General features: G+C 41.6%; 1 protein-coding gene across 1 annotated transcript; it reads left to right on the top strand.

Moving 5' to 3' along the window:
• Positions 1-1,001: 1,001 nt before the first annotated feature.
• SLC26A4 (solute carrier family 26 member 4) lies at positions 1,002-25,835 on the top strand (the record flags this gene model as incomplete). Its single annotated transcript, XM_082309206.1, has 20 exons — positions 1,002-1,156; positions 1,540-1,679; positions 3,870-3,980; positions 5,548-5,738; positions 6,216-6,380; positions 8,959-9,111; positions 9,223-9,305; positions 10,266-10,413; positions 12,856-12,969; positions 13,758-13,835; positions 14,038-14,133; positions 15,586-15,692; positions 17,615-17,684; positions 18,014-18,106; positions 18,217-18,312; positions 20,075-20,305; positions 21,784-21,838; positions 22,165-22,310; positions 24,056-24,139; positions 25,812-25,835. 20 exons carry the CDS (start codon positions 1,002-1,004, stop codon positions 25,833-25,835), a joined length of 2,340 nt encoding a protein of 779 aa, XP_082165332.1.
• Between the last annotated feature and the right edge of the window lie 490 nt (positions 25,836-26,325).

Raw genomic sequence — 26,325 nt, 5'->3', positions numbered from 1 at the left:
CTGCTGAGGAGTTCAGTCCCTCGACCCCCCTTGGGCAAAGTAGAAGCTGCAGCCCCGGGCCACCTTCTGTCATTCCAGGTGTGACACACAGAGCCCGCAAGCTCCGAACCACTTCTCCTTCCCGCCGAGGCGGACGGGTGAGCCCAGGGACAGTTTGGCGAGCAGAGGCAGTTTATTAGGCGTTTGTATCTCTGCGTGGAGCCAATTCCCAAAGCTTGGATCATGGGATGCAGCAGGGCTTTGGAAGCTCAGAGGAGCGGGCCAAGCAGCGCGTGGGGTGGCTAGTCCTCTCTCGTCCCCTCGGGCTCGCCTTGACGGCGAGCGCTCGCTCTCGCAGGCCGCCGTTGGGCAGATGGCTCCTCGGGGCCGCCGGTGAGGGGGGACGAGGCCAGCCACCCGTCGGTGGGGTCCGTGTGCGTGCAGGCAGCCCCGCTCCACAGGCCGCAGAGCAATTCCCGCCGACAACGACCCTCATCCCGCGCTGTCCCCGGCGGCACGCCCGCCGGCCGGCCGGCTTTGAAATGCGGCCCCCCGCCCCGAGGGGCCGGGAGGGGCCGGGCCGGCGGCCGCCGCGGGGCTGGGAGGGTCGCTGCGGGGAGCGCCGGCCCGGGGCAGGGCTTGCGAGGGGGCCGCCGGGGCCGGAGGGGGAGGGCGGACGGAGGCGTCGCCCGGGCCAGCCCGGAGCCGGGTCCCTCTGTTTCCCCGTAAATAAAGCGCCCGGCCGGGCCGGCCGTATAAATGCCGCCGCGGCGGGGCCGGCTCGCCCTGCCCCGCGCCGGAGAGCGGACGCGGGCGCAGGTAGAGCCGTCGGCGGCCGGGACGGCGGCGGGGGCCCCGCCGGAGCCGCCGCTTCAGGACGCGGACAGCGCCGCGCCGCGGGGCCGAGCCGCGCCCCGGGCTGCGGGGCGGCGGGCGGCCGGGGCAGGCGGCGGCGCGGGCGGCGGGCCGCCAGGGGGTGCCGGCGCGGGCGCCGCGCTCTGCCCTCCGCCTCAGGCGGGGCCATGGCAGCGGGCGAGCGGGCGGAGGAGCCGCTGGCGGAGCTCGGCCACTACGTGGTGGCGCGGCCCATCTACAGCGAGGCGGGCTTCCAGGAGGAGAACGAGCGGCGACCGCCGCTGCCGCCCACGCTCCGCGAGCGGGCGCAGGCGGCCTGCAGGTGGGTGGCGGCGCCCGGGGGCTCCCTCAGGCGCCGGGAGCGGCGGGGAGAGGCGGCGGCGGGCGCCGGAGGACGCGCTGTCCCGGCGCCCGTCCGCCCACCCGCCCGGGGCAGAGCGGCCCAAGCCACGGCAGCCTGCCCCTAGATCAGTCTTTGCTGCCCTTCTTCGTGGGCGCAGCTGCCCGTGGGGTGCTTCCCCTTCCCTGAGGAGACGGCGCTTCTGACGCCAATAGGTGCCCCATCCCTGTCTGGAAGGCACGACCACGCCGGCCTCTGCCTCTTAAAATGTGCCTCGCCCCAGCTTTCTGTCCGCTTGGGACTTGTCGCCGGGGGCTTTCCAGCTGCAGCCCCGTGGGGTATGTTCATCACTTGTTTTCTCGCAGATGTTCCAGAAAAAGGGCCTTTCAGATTACCAAGTCCTTTCTGCCCATCCTGGAGTGGCTGCCCAACTACCGGGTGAAGGAGTGGCTGATCAGCGATGTCATCTCGGGGGTCAGCACCGGCCTCGTCGCCACCTTGCAAGGTAAATCCAGGCGCGCCGCCCGCCCGTCTCCGGGACGGCTCTGTAAGGCAGCCGGCCGAACACAGGGATGTGATGCAGATGGAATTACAAATCTGAGACTTGTTATTTAATACTAGATATTAGGTATTATTTTGCAATAAATAATTCATGGTTTTAATTTATTCTTTTTTTCTCTGCTTGGCTAGAAGATTTAAATTTCCTTTGATGTGCTATCAAGATGTATTTAACTTTTTTCCCAAGCCTTTTACTCAAAGAGTATTCATTTTGATATTTAAATTTTTAGTTACATTGTGATAGATAGGTCCTGTTGTCTTACTTCTCTTTCTTGGTTGTCGGAGCCTATAGCTCTCCTGCAGCCACCTACAAAAATCTAGTTATTGCCCCAAAATAATGCAGCCTTGATATCTACTCTCCTTTAAAAGTTGGCCCATAAGGTGTTTCAGGTATCTGCAGAAAACAACCCCCTCAAGGAGTGGTGGCATATTCACATTAAAATAATTTATAAACTTGAGGGATATTTACAGTACATGGCTTGCAATATTGTTTTCTTCACTTCATTTTTCTCTTTATTAGGAAAGCATTTGGTAGATGAACAAATAAAAAAGTGGCAGAAATAAGCAGAAATTAATTAAAATAAGCTAGTTAAGGAAGACTTAAAGGGCAGAACCATTCTGCCTGAGACAGCTGATGAGGTCCACTTTCAAAGACAAGACTAGCTATAACCCTGACGCGATCCAGCACATTCCTTTCTTTCATCTAAATAGTGTTCTTTTACACTATTTTCACAATTTTTCAGGACTGGGGGAGGTTAAGCTAGCTGTGTCAACCCCGCATTTTCCCTCAAGGCAAATTAAGTGTTTGCACAAGGGGGCAAAGATTCACATTGGGAACAAAGAAAGCAGTTTATGCATTCCCAATTAGCCACAAGTATTCCTTACTGGCTGTTCCCTTGGAGCATGCTAGGAAGGCAAAGACTGGCAGAAAAAAAGCATTACAAACTTCTGCCCCAGGCAGAGGGTGACCTGAGGAATAAGGAAGTGATTCGTTCACAATCCCACAGAGAGTCTGTGGCAAAGCTGGAAGATCTCTGCCGAAGGTAATGCCAGTTACAGGACTCCCCTGCCTTTTTGAAATGAACTGGGCTAGATGGGCTTTTCATATGACTTATAATAGCTATTATGTTCTTACTGTAATGCCCTCATTTGTTTTTTTACAGTGGGGCCTGATTTTCTCACAATTAGATTCCACTTGTAAAACTGATTTGTGAAATATACTGTTTGGTCTCCTACCTATGTATTAAAAAAAAAAATAAAATTAGAAATTAGTGCAAATCTAAATCTAGCTGTAATTTAAAAAAAGAATATAATAATTCTGAAATTCTAAAACATGCAATACAGGGGAAATTGGCCAAAATGTTTGCCAAAAAAGAGGCTTCTGGGATCTTGAGGTCCCTGAAGTCCCTAACTCCCAGCAACTGTGTGTGTTGCTTGCATTTCTCCCGCCAGTCACAGTAGTATGACCAGGACTTCAATTGTTTTGAACTCTAATAGGTTTTTGCGGTATCTTAGAAGGAGAATACTACACTCTGCAGTGGGAGCTAACCAGGATATGATACTGAAGGCAACTTTTTTTTTTCATTGTTTGTTGGATTTGACGGCTTGCATAGGTGTACAAAGGAAGATGATGATAAGGATCAAAACTCTCAAATTTGTGTGATTTACTTTTGGTATTTAAGTTGATAAGTTGATACTGAAAAAAAAGTGGCCTGATTTTCAGAAGGGCTGAACATACTGAAGTGTATTTGTAGTGCAGTAATTCAGAGTCTGTGCTTGAAATTTCTGTCTATAACTAGAACACTTCACATATCCCTCTCTTCTCTCAAGGTGCAGAGCATTCACTCTTGCAACAGCGTTCCCCCACTTAAACTTCACATCTGAGCTTATGTTTTGTGCTACCTACACAAATATAGGAACATCTTTCAGTACTTACTAATCCACCTACCACTGTGGGATATACAATCATTTACAGTCATTGATACTCACATATGTGCCTCCAACTGATTTACAGACGAAACACATTCTAAATTGTATCTGGACAAAAGGAGCAAATCTTTCTGAAAGTCTGTTCTAGACAAGATAGTGGTTTGTTGAGAGATTTTAAATCTGACATTTTGGTGATCTACCATTTCAGGTTTGGCATATGCTTTGCTGGTTGCAGTTCCTGTTGGATATGGTCTCTATTCTGCCTTTTTTCCCATCCTGACATACTTTTTCCTGGGAACATCAAGGCACATCTCAGTTGGTAACTGCATATGTTCAAGTTGAATTATCTATTACAAAATGTTAATCCTTACTGTGAACATTCATATTTCATACAAGATAACTACCTTCTGAACTAAATTGGCTGTGCTGAATATTAATATTGGTGGGTTTGGGGGACTTAAGGCTTACTTCTTCTCTGTACAGGCAACTGTGCATAATAGCTAGCTTCAGTTGTGCCCCTGCATGCTTTTTGCTTGCATTTATGCTGAAGTTTAAATCTTGTCTTTGGCTACACTCTGTGCAAGAAATTACAAGATTAAGGCCCCAGTGGGCAGTATGAACAGACATTTTGTCTATCAGCTAAGGCTCAAGGTGGCTAAAACAGAGCTGTTAGTCTTCTCTACAAGCCTTCCTTACTGCATCCTTTTTTGATCACTGTGGACAACATCATCTTCTTGCCTGTTGCGGAGACCCAGAACCTGTGTGTCCACTCCAGCCTCGCTCTAGGTCCTCACATCAAGGCTATGGGTAAACCTTGTCGATTCTTTCTGAATACTTTCTTTAAAATATGGGGTTTATTTCCTGTCATTTCTCACATTTAAGATTCATGTTCCAGCTTGATCACTGAAGTTTCTTTTTCTTCATTCTAACAAAACACAGTCTTTCCTTGTTCATATCTACTAAGAATAGATTGTTTTCCCCTCCCAAAGCTTTGGCATGATATTACGCTTTTTCATCAGCTTTCTTCTCTGCTGCGTCAAATACTTCTGTGTGTTCTCTCCACTTTGTTAGCCCCTTCCTACCCTACCTATCAGCTCACATTTGCTATGCAGGTCTGAGTTGTCACCTCTACTTATGCTGACATTCCTACTTTCTAGATTATCAAATGCTCCTTTTTATGCTTTTTCCAATACTCTTATTCATGAAGTGTCCTCTAAGGTATCTGTAAAATTAACTTATCCTTCTTTAAGACATTTTGTGACATTTTCCTTTTCTGCATAATTTTAATAAATAACTGGAACAAATATGATTAGATTGTGTGTTGCTGACACAGTGGTCACTTAGTCACTCTATATCTTGCCCAAAGTACAGTTTCAGTCATCTTTAGCCAATGTAATACCACACTATTTCCAAAAAGATGTGGTCCTGCCCCTTGGTGCATGTTCCTGCTACCACCATGGTGTTGGGATTCCTGACCATGTAGCTATGTGGCAATCTGGATCAACTGAAAACTGACCATGACCAAAAAAAGAAAAAAATAAATAAATGTTGCTTTCAGCTGGATCTGTGATCTGTTTTGTTTGGTTGTGGTGCTGATACAAGGGAGATGGTTGGAACATGTTGCCCCTTTTGGCCTTGGTAGAGCCCTAAATTGGCTTAAGCAAAGCATGAAACTGCACCTGTATGTACAACGTAAGTTATTTAAGGAAGGAGTCATCTCTTTGTGTCATGTTTGCAGTGCCTGTGGCTCCTGGCCCTCTAATACTACTAATGTACCCCAGTTAAAATATTAAATGGATTTTCTGATTTAGATCTTGCTTGTCTAGTGTGATAAATGCTTCTTTTCGATGTATATTAAACTTTAGTGTGTTCTGTTTTCATTACAGGTCCATTCCCTGTAGTCAGTTTGATGGTGGGATCTGTTGTATTGAGCATGGCCCCTGATGATAATTTTCTCATAGATGGCAGTAATGCAACAGGGACTAATGGTACTGGAACACTGATAGACATTGAATCCAGAGATGCACAGAGAGTACTGATTGCTAGTACCCTCACATTTCTGGTTGGAATTTTACAGGTAAAATAGTTGGCTTGAAGACACAAGGTTGATACTGCTTTAATTTTAATAGGAAAACATATGGCATGGAAATACCTACTAGGGCAGTAAGACAGTTTCCTGTAGTCAAGTAGAAAAATGAAGGAAAGTCATCTCAAACTCTGAAGAGCTTTTGAGGGATTATTCTTCTTATCCTGGGCAGAGTCTGTGGCAGTGTGACTGGGAGTGCAGACAACAGAAGAATAGCCCTGTGATTGCAGACCAAGAGAGCTGCATGTGCTCATGGTGCATATCCTGGAGCATCCTTTCACCCATTTCTTCAGCTCTCCTTTATTTCCTTGGATGGCATGACATTAAGCTACACTAGGCTGCAGTGGGGGAAGATGGTCCTAAGACTCTGCATCAACAAAGAGAAAAGAACAAAGCATAAGAAATCACCAAATAAAAGTGTAGCTTTTTTTTTGTTTAGCAAGCTGTTATTCTTCATTATTTTTCCAGGTAATATTTGGAGTCCTTCAGATTGGTTTCATTGTGAGGTACCTTGCAGATCCACTGGTTGGGGGATTCACAACTGCAGCTGCTTTTCAAGTGCTTGTGTCACAATTGAAAATAGTCCTAAATGTTTCAACTAAAAACTATAATGGTGTCCTTTCCATAATATATGTAAGTATGCCCTTCTAACCTGTTTTGGGTTTATGCTAGAATTTTTACATAATTGTTTATCTTCTGCTTCCTTTTCGTACAGGAATGGTTCATATATATGGTGGGGAGTATAGGGCATTCATTTAGTTCTCACTCTCACGAAGATCTGCAGCTGTTCATTTATAGCTGTGGGGCTCTAAGTAGCTGCTTTCGGGGTTCCCCAGACAGAAAGTCTAATTGCCATCTTGAACTCTTTTTGAGGCAGAGCAGTTTTTTACATAAAGTTTAAATGTAATTACCCAGCAAAGCAGTTCTTCTCTAGGTTGTCAGTTCTGGAGACTACTTTCTGTCCTACCCCTTGCTTTCTGGCTTATTGTGAAGGATGTTTCATCATTTCTTAATACCGTCGGTCATCTCCCAGAGCTGACCAATCCCAAGCCTTCTTACTCTCAAACCAGCAGGTCGTTCTGGTAAAGGGCATCGTTCTGCATGGCACACTGTAGCCATACTTGTGAATACCTAAAGAAGGATGTGGATTCCCACCCTGCGGCCAGGTACCTACTGGTTAGCTAAGGTGAGGCTAAATGTTCCTGTCGCAACTCCATTTGTTGATCTTAGAGAAAATGATCAAATGGAGAAATGTCTTGGCTGGATTACAGAAATACTGAACTCCTAGAGGTCTCATATTACGGAATCGTCTCCTTCCCCAAGAAAATTATTGAGAGTTTTGTCACTGACTTCAGCATGAAACTATTCAGGTTCATAGTATTTAGATCTTCCATAGCACTTCACATTAGAAGAACAGATTTCTAAAAGAGGCTGTTCTAGACAAAAAAATGTATTTATAGATTTTACAAGCCAGTTCAGGCAAACAGACTAGCAAAAACACACTAGATATCTAGATTAGCAATAATAGGATGACTATAACTACAAACAGCAAGGTAAAATTCAGAAAAAAAAATCTGGTGGATTATTAAAAAAAAAAAAAAAGTACTATGTTATGGGCCTTTTCAGAATTAATGAAAACTTTTTCCCTCAGAACCAGGGAAATTAGATGAGACAAAGTACTATCTAATAGACCTTAGAGCAGACCAGGCAGGGTGATCCACCAGGTTTTTCTATCTCTATTTTTTATGTTTATTGAAGGGTGGTGCATTTAGTAGAAAGTATTTTTGAAAAGGAATTGCATGGTTCTTCCATCTCCTGCCTGAGTGGAATGTTGACTTTTTAGGTTAAAGCTCAAAGCTTCTGCGTTCTTACAGGTGAGCCAAGTCAACGTGTTTGCGGATGTGTGTAGGGCAAAGAAATTGTGATTTCTGGTGTGCTCAACCAGTGACTTGCTGTGTCAGCTTCAGCAAGTTTTGGACTTGCTTCAGAAGTGGTGTTTAACAAACTGCAACACTAAGCATCCAACAGCAGCAGAATCCACAACCCAAAGTCGGGAAGTTACTGTTCCCCTGTGAAGTGGGGCAGTGCGAGAGATGGTCAGTAAGAATGGGATCCGTGGTCAGCAGTACAGCGGGCAAGAAATGGCTTCAGTCACCTGAAGAAAGGCATCTATTTCAGTATTTCAGGAAAGCTGCTTCTTTAGCTTAGAAAACATAGCTGATTAAGCACTTAGACGTTTTATTTCAAAACCAGAGTCTTTGCAGAATGGTAGTAGTGGTACTGCTGCTGCAACCCTCCCCTTGCCTTTAAACTGAGAGCTCAGTATTTGGGGAGCTAACCAGGATGCAAGAAGTCTGTTTCTAACCCCTTTTTTCCCAGATTATTCTGTTAAAGCTGTTTCACTATGCATGGAAAAATTAAATTTTCCTGGAGACAGGGGCAAGTGAGAATTGCTCTGATGCCTAGGTAGAGGACAGAGGAATATTTGTAGCTTTTCTGTAATCAACCCTTCATGTTTTCTCTGTACACTTGTTTGCAATAAACAATAGGACCAAGCAAGGGCATAGCAAGGGTAGAGAAGGGAGCTGCCTGTTGCAGCCCAGTTGTGAGAGTCCTCCAGCCTGGGACGGAACTCTGCTGGAAGGGTTAATGTACCATAAGGTAAACCATTAATCTCAAGTGTAGGATTCTCCATAGCCTGGCAGGACCCACACGTTCATACTCATTCTCTGGATGTCAACAGTTGAAATAGGAAACATGTAATCCACAGACCATATGTACTGGGCACGTAGTGAACCGGAGTTTTGCCCATGGGTCTGCTAGCTGTCTTTTGAATAGAAAAATTAGGATCTCCCTTGCTATTCGGGCAAAGTGAAGAAGCTATAGATCTTCCCTTCCTTGCTCCAAGAACAGGCAGAGATAAAACACAGGTAGGGGTTTAGCTCTTCTTACTTAGTATTAATTTCCTAAAAATAGGGAAGCAGAAGCTCCCTGTGTGGACAATTCTTGCAGCTATGCTTTTTCAGTTAAATTCACCATTAAATCCACTCACTGATTCTGTAGCACCTTGACAGTAAGTTTCCCTCAGGCTCCTCCAGGCCTGAACAAAGAAGTGATTCAGCCTCCTCCAAAACCCCATGCATCTGGATCTTCTAATGAGTATTTTCATACTCACATGTGCATGTTTTATGTTATCATTTTTATTTTTCAGACTCTTATTGAAACATTTGAAAAAATTGGTACCACCAACACTGCGGATCTTATTGCTGGACTCCTCACCATTTTTGTCTGCATGGTAGTTAAAGAAATAAACGATCGGTTCAAACACAAGATACCAATACCTATACCAATAGAAGTTATTGTGGTAAGCAAAGGAGCATAACAAAAACTGATAACAGATAAAATAGACGGGGCTAGCTACAGGAAGACAAGAACCCTTTTTAAGTATTAAAACTGTTGTTTTATTTTATTACAGACAATAGTAGCCACTGGCATTTCATATGCTGCCGACTTGGAAAAAAAATACAATGCAGGCATTGTTAAAAGCATTCCAAGAGGGTGAGTGCCTTTGTTTTCTGGGAAATAGGTATTATTTTAATTGGCTAAAAATGACAGTGGTAAGAGAAAAGACATAAAAGAGATATTGAGAGCTGTAAGCTGAGTTTAGAACTCAGAGCTGGAGATTTCCTGAGTTTTACTTCTGGCTCTGTCAATTATGCCACCTAAATATGTTGCCTAGCTTTCTTTCATCTGTAAAATGGGCTTAGGAACGTCTACCTGATTCATGAAGTTCATCTGAGAATTAAGTGCTTCATGCTCATGAAGTGAATATATGACTATGGAAAATGTAAAAAAAAAAAAAAATAAAGGATTTCTAGTAATGAAATTCTGCATAGATTTAATTTCTGTCGACCTGAGTTATCTCACCATGGTTCATATTCATGCCACTACTGTTATCGCAATTAATCTTGTCACTTCCATAGTCATAGGAGTAAGGATGTTCAGGATTACACTGGTAGAGACTTTCACTTGAAAGATTCAGAGCACTTCACAGTAGTAACCTTCACATTCCATTTGGTATTCAGAGCTTAATTAATTAAAATTTGTGGAAACACAGTAGGGGATAAAATGTTTTTGAGATCTTCTGAAGAAGTATGTTAACAATAGTATGAAGTGTCATTAACATATTTATGTAATTCATCATACTATTCAATACATCCTTTATTCAATGCTTCAAAAAATGTACTTTTTCACTTTGCTATCATAAGGCCAAATCTCAGTCATGCTGAGAACAATGGGAGCTTTGTTGCTGACTAATAGCATCAGGATTTGGGCTGTGGTGAGCTAGATAAGCGTGTTCTGTATGTCAATGGGCTGTTTCCACCTTTTTATTAACTTGCAACATTACACTTCATATTATAAGCAACCAGTATGCCTCCACCTCAAACTCCTTGACAATTCTAGTAAGAACAGAATTTGATCAAAGTTGATAACACTAATATATTTTCTAAATGCTAGATTTTTGCCTCCCGAACCTCCAGATGTCAGCCTGTTTTCCCAGATGATAGCAGCCTCCTTTTCCATTGCTATTGTTGGTTATGCTATTGCCGTATCTGTGGGAAAAGTATATGCAACCAAGTATGACTATGCTATTGATGGAAACCAGGTATGTATATCCAAAATTGTTTATGAACATAGTGAATTTAGGTTCTGTTTCATGTTGACTTATGTAGCCAAATGAAAGAAACATCATTCACACACTAAAGTTTAACTAAAGTTAAAGTCTGACAGGAGAAATTCTTTCAACTATTGAAAAAAATAGCTGAAATGGCCATATATTACCTGACAAATTTACCACATAGAGATGAGCCAGATGTGCTCTATCTTCAGTATGGGCTTTTCATACTAATTAATTCCTTCTGTATTGCTTTAGTGACTGCAGTAGCTCTGAAAAGGTAATTAAAACTAAGCACGGTATAGGGCAATTTTCTGGTGATGTCAAGTTGACATGGCCAGCTTTAGCAACCTGCTTTCCGTTTCTACTCGTAAGGCATATTTTGAGGTGTGTTGCTGGGAGGGGGAGGAAGACCATATCATGCTAAGGAGCTGCTCCAGACAGCTTTATTTAGGCTTAGTCTACATGCAGGATTTGTATCAGTTGGAACTTTTCAGTTAAGGCATGATTTTATTCCTACAGAATAAATTATTGTACTTCTCAGCATGACACCAGTTACATCAATATAAATATACTTGTAACTGTATAGCTAAGTCCTGCAGCTTCACAAAAGTAAATGCCTACCAGCGTATGAACATACTTGAATAACTGTCTGCACCAAGTGGCTGAATTGTTTTAACCATTGGTTTCTAAAAGCACGTAGCTAGAATGTTACGTGAGCTATGCATTGACAAGCTCTTGGAGGATTCCTGCAGTTGTTCAGTATCTTCACCAGGGGTTATGTGGCTTGCCCATGGGCGTGGGAGAAAAATGTCAGAAAACTTCCTTGTCCTGCATCTATGCTAATTTTGAATTTTATCCTTTGAACATACAAGAAAATACACTCACTACAATAAACAGATAAGCTGAGTACTTTGTTTAATGAGTCGGTCTTTATTTTAGTGCTAATGGATTGCATAAAGTTTGATTTTGGAAACACTGTTTCGCAGTATGTAACAAAACTATACTTCTGAACATGCTGGTCACCTTACCATACACAAAGTCTGTATTTGGTAACACCTTGATTTAAAGTTGCCTAACATGCACTGACTTTCAGTTTAATAAGCCGGAATGAGTAATACGTATTCCTGGAAGTGCTTTTTATGCTGTTCTTTTGTTGAATATGCTGTTCTGCCAGCACTGATGTGCTTCGAAGATACTAATTAAATATTGTAGTAGTAGAATTACTGTCTATAAAAGCAAGCTGCCTTCCTTTCAATACTATGCTATGAATTTTACACATGCAGCCGTGAATGATGGGCCAATAGCTTACTTGAACTGGAGGAGTTAAAATAACATCATAAAAGCAGGTAGTAAAATAATTTTGAAGGACAGGTCAATACTATTATCTGCTTATGTTTATTTTGTCTTCATAGATTCATAGATTATTAAGACCTAAGAACATTGGGAACTATACTTCCAACATTTTCTTGCAGAGCACAGCTGTCACACAGGAATAGGCATGAATCATCTAGGTCTGTTCTGTTAAAGAACATGACTTTAAAATCTTGCTCTTGTAGTTGGAGCTTAATGAAAAACTTACAGGAAATTTCATTGTGGAGAAAAGAAGGGAGAGAGTCAAAATCAAATTCCCAAAGTATATTTTTAAAAATTTGCAGTGACTGAAAAGCTCTTGTGACCGTGTCAGCTTGGTGAAAACAATGTTTCTGTCAATTATATGGGGTTGCAGGCAGCTCCTAAATGCCTCATTTCCCAGCAGAGGAATGGCCCAGATCCCAGGACATAAAGCTCCCGGGGTCCTTGTCACTTGAGCAGAACAACCAGCATCAGTAGGCGCCAGCATCTGTGACCCTGGGGCAAATCTATGAGAACGCTGCCTGGGACTCAGCGTGAGTTCATTGGGATGTTCAGAGAGAAAAACTTCTGGCTCAACAAACTAGAAGTTTTCAGTGAAACTGTGTTTTATTGCAAAGTTCCTGATTAGTTCTACTAATAATACAATGCTTTGCATTAATTAAAGGCTTGTCTAAACTCAGACTGTTGTACTGATTAAAATTATTTGTTTAGCCAATGATACTTGGGAGTTAAATTTATACTAGTCCCATTTGTTGATGCAATTATATCAGTGTAATTGTTAGAAATGTTAGTTTTGATAACATCGATGGAAATAAGCTTTAAACATCTTTATACTAAGACAAGTATGTCCATGTTAGGGAAGGTATACCAACTTCCTTGTATTGATTTCCAAACACAAGTAGTTACACTGGCACAAGAAGAATTTGTGTAAACATTTAATAGCTATTACTAATCCATACTCTTCTCACTGTTATTGTGCTACCTACTTTATAAACTACTGTAGAAGCTATTGTCATTCTCCATTGCAAAATTGTCTTCAGGCATCTGTATTTACAATGTCATCCAATTATCTTTCAGGAGTTTATTGCCTTCGGGCTCAGCAACATTTTTTCAGGTGCCTTTTCTTGTTTTGTTGCGACTACTGCTCTTTCACGCACCGCAGTCCAAGAAAGTACTGGTGGAAAGACTCAGGTAATGACCTCTTCTTATTACCTGCACAGGTAAATTTAATCTTACATAGGGCACAGCTTTCACAATGGGATGAAAATAGTCCTAAAATGATTGTGCTGCTGGCACATGGAAAGCCACAGGTATCTTAGCTAGCAGCTTGTGCTCTGGTAGTGAATCATTTTTGTAGCTCTGCCAGAAGAGGGCAATCAAGTTTTACATAGCATGAGTTACATTAGGGGTCAGAAGTCCTTCAAGCCTAATTCCCCAGAATTTCATTCCCAATTAAGGGACGGAGTTTGTCCCAGTAGGAATTCAGGATGAGGGAGGAACTCCTCTCGCAGCTGCCTATGAGGTATTTGAGCTCCTGTCTGCTGGCCTGAGCAGCCCTACCATATGCCTTTCATCATCTGCCCATGTGCCATCTTTCTCATGTTGAGTATGCTACTCTGTTTTACAGTACTACAGCTTTGCACTTTTCAACAGGGGACAACTACAGGTTATCCAGCAGCCCCATTTCTGGCTGACACACAGACTCTGCTCCTTTCATCTGTCCATGCAACGTAACCCCTCCAAGAGCTACTACTTTGCGTGCAGTTGTTTACACTACCTGCTTAATTGAACTCCCTCTGTGTTAGCTGAAGTGTATAATGATTGCCCACGTACGCCTAAACGTAATGGCATTTTGGCAGGTCTCCTTGTTCCTAAAGAAATGTAATGTGCAACTACTTTTACATTTTTCTTTGTAATCCTAGAAACATAAGATGAAGTCTTAATAAGTTCATTTCCTATAAACACTCTGTTCTTTGCAGGTTGCTGGTATAATCTCAGCTGGGATTGTTTTGATTTCCATCGTTGCCCTGGGGAAATTGCTAGAGCCCTTACAAAAGGTACCGTACTTGTCCTCTGCAGCGCCGCCACCAGCACCGATCGACCCAAATACGCAACTTTGACGGGCAGGATTAATACCCCTGTTTAAACTATGGTGACTGATACCAGAAGAGGCTCTGGTTTATAGTGTATAATGTTGAGCACTATCTTAATATGCATCTTTGCATCTGAATAACACTTTTTAATCATTTTTCTTCACAGTCTGTTTTGGCAGCTGTAGTCATAGCTAACTTGAAAGGGATGTTCATGCAAGTGTTTGATGTTCCCCGTCTGTGGAGACAGAATAAAGTGGATGCTGTAAGTAACCTAATTTTTTCTTTTCTCCTGAATGTCATTGGCTGGTTTTCTTTTTGCCTTTTAATGCCATCCAAGTTTCTCTTAACTACCACATAAACAGAATTTTGTAGAGTTAACATCAGAAAACTTTTATGTGTGTCCTCAAAACGCAAGTGCCATGAGGTCAGTGAAAAATTCCCTGTTTTAGAGTTTTACATAGTATTCTGCTTATCATCTTTGTTCCCTGTACCCCACAGTAAGGGTGCCAGTCAGGGTATTCCTGTGCAGTGATGACTCCTTCATAGCAATTATCATAGTTTACAGCAATCTTGTGTTCAGATGGCTTAAAAATCAGAATTAAGATGGCCTGCCACCACCTTTACCATTCTGCTTTTATCATTTGCACAGTTTAAATGGGTCAGAAAAGCTGACCTTTTCTTAATTCATGTACATATATTTATGTTGTTACCACATTAGCATCCCATTTGCCTGGATAATCTGAGGTAGCCCTCAGGAAATATGTTTTCTTGTAGCAAGACTAATGCAAGCTAGAATGTGGATTCATTTGACATGCTAAGGGATATATGAACAGGCTTTTCTTATGAACCACTGTAACCATATCTCAGGGTACTTGCTCACATCTCCCACCATTTTCTGTGGATCAGACGTTCAGTGTGGCTGTTAGGGCAGGAAAAGATTGCATGGAAAGTATTTTCTCCACGCAGTCCTTACTATGCATAGATTTTACAGTGTTTGTCAATGGGCACTACCTGCCTTAAGTAGATCTGAAATTTTTTAGTCAATCATTTACTAGTCCTCTTTACAGGTAAAAGATCCCACTGACTTCAGTGAGAAGTGCAGGCACTCAGCTTTTTGTATGATTGGGTCCGCTCAGTGTTCTGCCTGGGCAGTGATGTAGAGAGGAACTGAGGAGCCCACTTCAACTGTTCTGCCTGAATATTCAGTGGAGACTTTAGAGAGTGCCATCAACCTGTTAATATGAAATACCTCTCTTTGGAACAGTTTTGATTCTTAGATATCACTGAGGAGCCCCCTTCCCTCTCTATATGTCTGCAGGTGGGCATCTTACACTATTTTACATCCTGGGAAAATAAATTCTTTCCAATTTCTAAAGGAAGATTAACAAAGACTGCCACCATTAGAAAGAAGAAAATGCAATGGTTAACTGCATCCCCTTTAATTTCACCAAAAAGTAATTGGATCCTTGAAAAATGTTATGTTAAAAAAACTTTCCTAAAAAGCTAACTATGCCTAACAAGATAGTGATGGATAGAAGCATCTTGGAGGAAGAGGAAGATTTTGTATGGAAGTCAACTAATTGCCAGTGTGCTATGATCACCTCCAAAGTTAAATTCTTCTGCTACTTATATTGTCTGGTCTAGTGATTCTTTAGCATGACCAGGAGTTATATGTGATAATTAAGAGACTTTACATTTGTTATTTCCTCTCCAGATGATCTGGGTTTTTACATGTGTAGCATCCATCATTCTGGGACTTGATTTGGGATTACTTGCTGGCCTTTTGTTTGGATTGCTGACAGTTGTGCTGAGAGTTCAGTTGTAAGTAACACAGGATCAGAAATAATTGATAGAGTTATAACACGAAAAAGGAAGACAATATGCCAAAAAGCAAGATGATTTGTGGCAGAAAATCTGCTTGGGTTTACAAAAATTTTGAAATGAAAAAAAATCTGTTCTTTAGAACAAAACTTTGTGTGCTATCATTTAATTACACTGATAAAAGAGAAGCTGCATTCTTTTATCAGTATTTATTCTATATCATGTTGGGTACTCTGGTGGTACTTAGCCATATGTTATTTATCATAGAATCATCACAGAATCATAGAATAGTTTGGGTTGGAAGGGACCTTTAAAGGTCATCTAGTCCATCCCCCCTGCAGTGAGCAGGGACATCTTCAACTAGATCAGGTTGCTCAGAGCCCCATCCAACCTGGCCTTGAATGTTTCCAGGGATGGGGCATCTACCACCTCCCTGGGCAACCTGTTCCAGTGTTTCACCACCCTCGTCCTAAAAAATTTATTCCTTATATCTAATCTAAATCTACCCTCTTTCAGTTTAAAACTATTACCCCTTGTCCTGTTGCTACAGGATCTACTAAAAAGTCTGTCCCCGTCTTTCTTATAAGCCCCCTTTAAGTACTGAAAGGCCGCAACAAGATCTGCTTGGAACCTTCTCTTCTCCAGGCTGAACAACCCCAACTCTCTCAGCCTTTCCTCATAGCAGAGGTGCTCCAGCCCTCTGATCATTTTTGGGGCCCTCCTCTGGACCTGCTCCAACAGGTCCATGTCCTTCCTGTGCCTAGGACTCCAGAGCTGGACACAGTACTCCATCAGTACTTTATGTACCCACATAGCTGAGTTCTGGAAAGGAATAGGAACATTCCAGATCAAATATAAAAAGATGCATGAATGACTTCTGTAATTAATTGATCATTATAGTAACTCTTAGCATGTAATACTACTACAGTATGTTGCACATGCTAATAACCTTTTCACTTATTGCATATATAAGACTGACTGTATACCTGTGAAAAAAGAGGAAGAAAAAGCATGAGAATAAGACAAAACTTTGTGCTTGTGCCTGATTTGTTGCTGCTCAAAGAACATATGGTAGTGGAATGGTGAGAAAAGGTGGCTTTGCAGAATCTTCTTTGGCCATCTTCTTACTTTTCATGAATCTTTTATCTGAAAATACAACATAACTCCTTTCCTTCAGCCTGGAGTCCAGAGGGTATGGTTACTAGCAGTACCAAAGGATAGTTGCACTGTCAGCGAATGCATAAAAATAAAGCCTTGCAAAAGTTGTTACAGAATAGTAGATTATAAAAAATGGAATTTGAAGAGCCTCAAAAAACACTTGCAAATGCAACTCAGATTTGTAAAATCAAAATATAAAAGGGAGGTGAGGCTTTACAAACTTTACAAACAAAAAAATTTGCTTCAACTGTTAAAAATATATCTGGAGACTGCAAAATATTTTGGTTTTGTTACTGACTGAAATCAAAATTAAAAGGGTTGGACAAAAAGTTTTAAGTAATCTGAAAAGAATGTAAATGTATTGTTTCAGTTGCTTTGAAAGGAAAAAAGTGACCAATTTTTTTTCAGAGTCAAAAAATTGTTTGTTCATTCGAACCAAACTAAGCTGCTTTTAAAACATTTTTCTGGTTTGGGAAACGAACGGCACAAGTTATTCATTCAGCTCTACATAAAAATGGTGCAGCAAGTAGGCTGAGACCAAAGTACCTTGTCTTTAAAAAGGACCATTCACTACAAATCGGAAAAAGACCCTTGCACAGTGACACAAAACGAATATACAACACTTTTCCAATGTGGCTATTAGTCTGGCAGAAGACAGCAGACTACAAGAGTCTATGACAGTTTGTATGCAGCAGTCCCTTCAGTTCTGTGAATGCCTAATTATGATGTTTACCTTCACTGTCTTTTCTTTTTGTTTCTATTAGTCCTTCATGGGGTGGCTTTGGAAACATCCCTGGCACAGACATCTACAAGAAGGTCAAGGACTACAAAAATGTAAGTCATTGCTGAGTTGTTTCCCTTCAGTCTACAAGCCAGTGTAAGACAAAGTTGTGCCTTGCATATTGTGGACAACTTGAATTTGGAAGTGGAGTGCTCAAAGATAACAAGTTTCAGCTTTAAATTGTTCATCTTAATCCAGATGGTTGGTCCATATTGCATGCTGGGGCTGTAAGCTTCTAAAAAATTAATCACCTCAATTATCAGCAAAGATAGGCCATTTTTTTGTGAATTAGATACATAGTTGAACTGCTGAAACAGTTAAACTGCTTCATATTAGCCAAAATATGGTTGTTGCTGCTTAACCTTACATTCTTTGGCAACAGGTTATAGAACCAGAAGGTGTGAAGATTCTCAAGTTTTCAAGTCCAATTTTTTATGCTAACATCGATGGACTGAAAAGCAGCCTAAAATCCACAGTAAGTGATATGTGATGGTTCTGGATGCTTCTTAACTGTCTTTGAGATTTCCTCAGAATTATATCTAGGTAAAATTAAATCATTTTGATGTCTTGATCCTTTTTCTGTAGGTGGGATTTGATGCAGTCAAGGTATATAATAAGAGACTTAAAGCACTGAGGAAGATACAAAAGCTAATCAAGAAGGGGAAATTAAAAGCTACTAAGGTAAAACAAATCTTTTTCTTTCTATTTTTTCTCAAAGGATTACTGTTAGAGCTTATTACTTTAGCCTTAAATATGACTTCCTCTGTACTCATCTTTAAAATAAAGATGGAAAAGTGTGACTTATTACTATGGTAGGAAGCCTGGGACCTGCAGGAGACTTAGCAGAGCAGTACACCTATTCCCAAAGACCCCACAGATTCAGGCAGCTGTGACAGTCGTAGTGTGAACAGGAGTGGAAGCAAGAGATTCCCTGACCTTACCTCTACCCCCAACCACCTCCGATTGTGTCTGTGCAGTAAAAGTGCTGGCTCTTTCATGTGTGCATGCTCCTGTCATCCAGCTTCCTATGCACAGGTGAGCTGTATCAGTTGGCTGGTAGATACAGCCTTCCACATCCTCTTTAAAGAAAGCAGCATCTGTTCCTCTGAGTATGAAATATGAACGTTTCAATAATTAAATGCTTACATTTAATTAAACGGGTACAGGCAACCTATTAAATCTCCAGAGCTGGAAGTTAGAAATGGATTTTCTGTTGTCATTGCTCTCAGTGCAGGATGCAGTATTTCCTGTATATATGACAATTTATGATGCAGTTAAATGCTCAGTTATGTGACATTCCAGCGTTTGACGTAGTCATTTTACCATGTTATCATATATAGTAAATCTAATTCAAAGCTGAAAATACTGGTCCTAAATATCTCCTAGAAATAAAGCTATCAAGGGAGGGAGTAGCTCTGAGGTATTTATTTTTCTGGATAGTGGCCTTTTTGCAGGAAGATGGTCTTTTAAAAAAGAAAAAAGAGAAAAGGAAATACACTGCACAAAGGAGGAGGTAATTATGTGCTCTGTCTTGTTTTTCTTTAAATTCTTGGATGCAGTTTTGTCACCCGACACTAAGGGGACAGACAGGTTCTTTTAGGGATCCTTGGCAGAATGATGATGGCACTAAATTGTAGCTGCAATTAAAACTTTATTTTTCTTAACAGGATTTTGTGATTAGTATAGCACAGAATTTATTATTAGAATGGCACAGGATTTCTACAAACAGAACCAATGTAGTACAATTTATAAGTAGCGTAATACAGAATTTATAATACAACTTAACTTATAGTTTCTAATCACCTACACCCTCTGCAGATTGGGTCAGATCTTAATATATAACCATCACAATCTAGACTCAAAAATCATATAAAGGATGACGAGTCACTCACCCGGTCCTTGGAGGAAGCTGATGACAGTGGGGGCGTCCCTGGCCACCGGTGGGTCACAGGTCTCACTGTCCAGCAGCATTTCCAGTCCAAATTCCCCACTTAGGACTGCTAACTGCTTGATTTTATAGACAGTGCTCTGTGCGCTGTTACGCTTCCCTGTTCTGTGACGGGGTCATCAACACCACCTGGTTGGCCTGGTGCCTGGCAAGGAAGGGAGTAATCAGCCTGGCGCCCAGGAATCTTGAGGCTGGTAGGGAGGGGAAGAAGAAATCTGGTTTGTCTGCTTGGTTCACAGGACCTTCAAGGCCTGAGAATGAGGGGAAAGGGAATGAACACGTGACCTGCTCGGTCACAGAGAATGGCTGCTTGCCTTAAAAAATGGCGTTAGTTATGCTAACTACATTACCAGGGGTCGGGAGCAGCGGGTACCAGTCACAAGTATCGGTCGTCTTCATTCCTGAAACAGAAGTTATCACAGGGAAGTATTTCCCGTAACTCCAAAACTTTTTCCATGATTAAATGCTATATTTCATGTATTATCTGCACATTAGAATGGCATCATCAGTGAGCCTGGTATTAATAATGAAGCTTTTGAGACTGATGAGGAACCCGAAGACAACGAAGATCTTCAAGTTCCCACCAAAGAAGTAGAGATCCAGGTGGACTGGAATTCAGAACTCCCAGTCAAAGTAAACATCCCCAAGGTGCCCATCCACAGTCTCATTCTTGATTTTGGAGCAGTAACCTTCTTGGATATTGTAGCTGTGAGATCAATAAAAACGGTAAGGGCATTTTTTTCTGGTGTTTCATGAAGATGAAACTAGTCAGTGGTATGTAAATCAAGAGCTGTTAGCTGAAGTTAATTTCTGCATTTTTAGAAGTCTGTTGTTGAAAAATACCTTTAAAACGTATATAGCAAGAGGTAAACTATTGGGGTGTGCATATTTTAGGTGGAAAAAAAATTAAAAAATGCATTAAAAGAACAATATGAAGGTTGCATGGTCAAGTACTCTAAAATTAGAACTGCAATATGTGGTCCCCTTATATGTGTATGTTATGAGATATTTTAGTTATATATTTTCTTTCCACATGCCTCCTGCTTTAATCTGGGCACAGGATGATGCTCACTCAACACAGAGGTAGTAAAAATTTCGTCTTACCATCACTTCAGTCTTTAGCCACAAGATTTATTTATTCATTCTGTATTACTTACATTATGAAGGAAGGAAGAATGATTCATCTTTATAGCGTTTTCCGTGGCTAATATCAGAGCACTTCATCAACATTCATTAATTCCTCTTCAAACATCACACTGCGTAATAAGGAGATAATACTCCTAGTTTAGGGAGAGGGAAATGAGGTGAAGACATTAAGGCCAAGTGTTTCCATCGTTTTTCGATGCCCAGTTACAAGTATGTAGGACCAGATTGTTCAGTCTTTAATGATACTTTGTATGTTCAGATTGCTGCTTTCACTAAATTCATTTTGCAGTTGGGACTGCTTAGCCTATCTATAAACCAGATCTTAGACTACCAAGATTCTAGTTTATCAATGAACAGAAGGGGATGGAATTAGCAGTCACCTCTGAAGATACTATTCTAAGGGACTTGCCTGCCACCAGGGAGCCAGGGCTACAATCCGGTCTCCCACCTTTTAACTGAAATTCAAGAATGCTGTGTGCCTTGCTTCAGCCTTCTGCCTAGTTTTGATTCAGTTCCGGCTTCTGAGACAAACGAGATATGGGGTCCACAGGCATGACTCTTTCCATATGCAGCTTTTTCATCCAAGAACAGGTCCATCTGGTGCACTGCAAGAGGGAAAAATCTGTGTAAAAAAATCTGCATGTGCCAGTGAAAGATTGTATCACATCACACACACATGGGGAGAAATAAAGCTTGCTCAGGCCCATGTGGTTCTCACTTGAAGAGACGTGATTATTCATATTATGAGAACAGAATGAGAACCTTAATAGGCAGCAATGTATGTATGTGTAAAACTGATAGTTCCACTTACATAGTCGAAGATAGGCCCCTTCAGCAACCAGGTACTTAACTACTGGATCTTTAAGTATAGCAAAGTATAGCAGTTCCTTATTTATGATGGATAAACAAAACATACAATTTGGAATGAAGACACTCAGAAACAAATGAAGTGTGCGTGTGCGCACCTATACATTACATATATAGACATATATAAATATATGTATATTCTTACAGACTTTATTTATTTATGTCCTTGTTGCAAACTTTTATTTTTTTAGATAATTAGAGAGTTTGAGAGAATTGATGTGAGAGTATACTTTGCTTCATATCAAGGTAAACATCCAAATATTTCTACTACCTCTCGTGCAAAGAATAAAATGAAGATGAGAAGGGATGAGAAGGGATCTCTAGATGTGTCTGTGGGAGCATTTGTTCTAATAAAAATGTGAATTATCACACTGATAAACATGGTGGGCTGCAGTGGGACACAAAGAATGGTGGGGTTTAAAGGAAATATGGAAAGTCAAAGTCAAGACAAAGCTATGATTGATTGATTTGGCTGTACGTTTGATTTCCGATAGTTGCAACCATGTATTTTGACATTTGTTTCTTAAATTGCTTCAAAGTTTATTAACCTGTTATGACTTTCTTTTATTCAGACAACCTTATATCTCAACTGGAACGGACTGACTTCTTTGATGATATTGTCAGAAAAGACATATTCTTCTTGACTGTCCATGATGCTGTGCTCTACATAAGGAATCAAATGACATACAGTGACAACCAGGATCCCATATTTGAGAAGGTAAGGATATCCAGTAGTACATTTCCCTGCCTTCTATCATCTAGCATTCATTCTTGCAGTTTCCTTACAGCATGGCACGTTCGAAAACTAGACATAGAGCTGTAGTATAAATAAAGTGAGATTCTAGTAAATTGGGCAGCTTCTGTAGTACATGAATATTTTGCTAGATCAAAGGAGGGATCTGTTGACCCCAGGACGTTGTTAGTGAAAAGAACACGAGAAACGGGACATATGGAGAACACTTCATCCTAAGACACATTTTCTAGTTTCTGACAACTGGCAGCTTAAGAACTTCCTCAGCTGGAGGTTGCATTTGGACCATTATACTTAATCATCACAGATGGATTTTTCTTCAATGTGTCTGTCATACTCCTTTTGGAACGCCTTTACATGTTTTAGCTTGACACTATCCTGTGGAGATGGGTTCTGTAATTTTAAATGTGTTATATGACAAATACTTCCCATTTGTTTTAAGCCTGTTGGATTTCTGGATTGCTCGTTGCAATGAATAATCATTCCCTGTTCCCTTTCGCAACACTATTAATAATTTCATATACCTCTGATCAAAGCTGAAGAGTCCCATTCTACTTGGTGTAAGTGTGCACGGAAGCGGTTCCATGCTAGTGTTCTGCCCTTCTCTGTGCATTTCCTAGATATATTCTGTGGGTTTTGAGATAACCAGAACACTCTGTAGCGTTTAAAGATGTGGGCCCACATTAGGAAAATGGCCTTATAATCTTCTCCTGTCTTTTCACCACAATTCCTTCCCTAGCAATCACTATTACAGTATGTCATGGTTTAACCCCAGCCAGCAACTAAGCAGCACACAGCCGCTCGCTCACTCCCTCCCGGTGGGATGGGGGAGAGAATCGGAAGAGTAAAAGTGAGAAAACTCGTGGGTTGAGATAAAGACAGTTTAATAGGTACAGCAAAAGCCGCGCGCACAAGCAAAGCAAAGCAAGGAATTCCTTCACTACTTCCCATCGGCAGGCAGGTGTTCAGCCATCCTCAGGAAAGCAGGGCTCCATCACGCCTAACAGTTACTTGGGAAGACAAACGCCATCACGCCCAATATCTCCCCCTTCCTTCTTCCCTCAGCTTATATACTGAGCATGACGTCATATGGTATGGCATAGCCCTTGGGCCAGCCTGGGTCAGCTGTCCTAGCTATGCTCTCTCCCAGCTTCTTGTGCACCTGGCAGAGCACAAGAAGCCGAAAAGTCCTTGACCAGTGTAAACTCTGCTCAGCAAGGACCAAAACATCAGTGCGTTATCAACATTATTCTCATCCTAAATCCAAAACACAGCGCTCTACCAGCTACTAAGAAGAAAACTAACTCTATCCCAGCTGAAACCAGGACAGTATTATGAATAAATAGTAATTAAAATTAATATTACTGATAAACTACTAGGACGGGACTCTTATTTTTCGATAATTTTTGCATACTACTGTCTTATAGTAGAGATTAACATTTTGACAAAGCTATACAGCAGTCTAGAGATAGATTCTGCTTTTATTATTTTTACAAAGCCATAAGTAGCCATATGAGGAGAGGCAAGACCAAAGCTTTTCAACATTTAAGTTCCTCTCAGCTGAACTAAATCAACAGCTTTGTCAAGCAACAGTGAACAACAGACTCTTGTAAGTTGTGGAAGTTATCCTAAGGTAGTTCAGAATAATAAATCAATTTCAATGATATGGACAAGGGGTAATTTATCATGTTTCTTATTTTCTTTCCGCCAAGATTTCGCTCATGCAGGAGTCTAAAGAACCCTTGGAATTCACAGAAACAAGCCAGCCTGATGATGAACTTGATGTTCAGGAAGAGGTACGCACTTTGGAACTGAATATGTCTATTACTTATAGAATACTGCTGGCTTTATTCCTTTGCCTGTAGCATTGAGTCATGCTGTGAGAGTTTGGCAGATGAACTGAGCCCTCAACAGTTTCCTTCTCCATAAATAAATACCCTCCTTGGGTACCCGAATGTCAGTGCTTAGTGGAGGAAGTCAAGTTTTTCTTGAGGTGTAGTAGATTATATGTGCACAAGCATCTCCTGATCTCTGTCACTTTAGGACTACTTTGGCCTTACACAGGCTTATAAATAGATCTAAACATGAGTTACATGCCTAGAAGACTTGGTAAGACTTGAGGCACCTGAGTCCAAAATTATGGCCAACCTCCCTGTTGCATTCCTCCTTTCAACACAGCAGACACCTTCTTGCACAATCTGAACATTTTACAGGAAGCTGCAGCAAAGCAGTGTACTGAACATAACTAACATGCAACACACAAGTCCATTAAAGCAATACCATGGTTATTTTGTATTTACAGAATATTGCCAGAAAATAAAGTAGCACTTACTGCTAAAATAACGGTGCAGCACGCAGGCCACTTATTGAGAAAATGGGAGATTGGGCTGAATGCCCTTTTATAGCCTGAGATGGATTAAACTAGTGATGCATCAACACCTTGGAAGGATTACAACACTCCATGTAGGCACAGGCATGATTATTATGTGTCCCTCCTATCATGCTACTGTGGTACTAGTCAGAATTTAATTCCCGATCTAAACGGGGGCAGTGCCCTGTGCTTGGCCTCTCTGCTCTAGCAGCAGGAATGGAAAGGGGCTGGAGGCGTGCTGTGACCCTTCTCTCTGTCATGCTCTGGCAAAGTGCTGCAGCAAGGTTGCTGTGTGTGGGGGACGTAGAGGTCCCTGGAGGCAAGTAGCTACGAGGAGGTTGTGGCTGGGTAGAGGTTCTCAGCATCACCCTGCACTGTAGTTTCTACCATAGCGTGAAGTCCCGTAGGAAAAGGTAAGGTCAGCTTGGAAGGCAGATTGGTGAGGGCAGAAACTGAGACCCTAAGCAAAAGCCTCCCAAACTTCATCAGGGCTTGGTAAGTAGACTGTGATACTTGGTACTCCTGATTCACCCCTTCCTTTTTTGGTTGGTATGAACATACCAAGAGACCCAAATATTCTTCTTTATCACTAATATGGGGAGAAGCACTTTCCACTCCTCTGTAAGTCACAGCGCAGAAAGGAATGAAGGATTAAAAAGGGTGGAAAGACACCAGGATTCTGTAACGGAAGCATTTGGAAACGGCAGGCCAAAAAGACTTGAATTCTGATTTCTATTCACAGGATTGCTTAGATATTTATATTATTGTCATTAAATAAGAAGACAGACACAAAGCTACCAATCCAAGGTCAAAGAGTGTTCTGAGAGGTTTCTGTCCTCCACCTTCATAGCCACATTTTGAAGGTGAGAGCTAGTAACCTTCAGACCTGCAGCTTCCTGACTGAATTGTCCAAGGCAGACACAAGTCAGAGGGCAGCTGCCTCAGAACAGTTACTTTCTCTGTACTTTCACTGAGGCCAGGTTGAACTTGGTAGTTTTTAGTTAACACATACACAAATATTTTATTTTTCCAAGCGGTGTGTACGCAGAACTAACCATGGCCTCTTTCTCTCCACCTTCTGAAAACCATTTCACTAGGCTATGCGCAGACTTGCTTCATGAAGACGGAATGCGGGTACTGTCTTACCTGTGAACTCACAGCAATATTTATGCACCGGTACTATATAAGCATTTTCTGCAATGAAACCAATCTTTGCACTTGAAGACAACCCTGATTTTTTGTCTGAATGATACAGATCTCTAGAAATCTCCAAATTTTAGCTAACGTTATCCCAGAAATATTGGGATAATCTGGACCTTGATTCAGCAAGCACTTTTCGATATGATATATTGATTAAAAAAAATCAGAAGACTGTTACAGAAGATGTACTCAGTTTTGAGACTAGTCAGGCAGAAGGTGCATTACACTATTTTATCAGTGTGTACAGGATGAAAAGCTGCTTTGTGCTCTGCCCAGGAGAGTTGAAGAGACCAAAATCTTTGGATGGCAGGCCTTTTGTTCTGTATTTACACAATGCCTAGTGAGGGGGCAGGAGTTCTAGCTGGCCAAGGCGTTGAAAATCTAGAACATTAGTGGAAGCATACGTGCTGT

Source organism: Platalea leucorodia (genome assembly GCF_965183815.1).
Source record: "Platalea leucorodia genome assembly, chromosome: 4".
In the NCBI taxonomy this organism is placed as follows: domain Eukaryota; kingdom Metazoa; phylum Chordata; class Aves; order Pelecaniformes; family Threskiornithidae; genus Platalea; species Platalea leucorodia.
The sequence above is the reverse complement of the archived record's forward strand: the minus strand, read 5'-3'. Positions and strand labels throughout refer to the sequence as shown.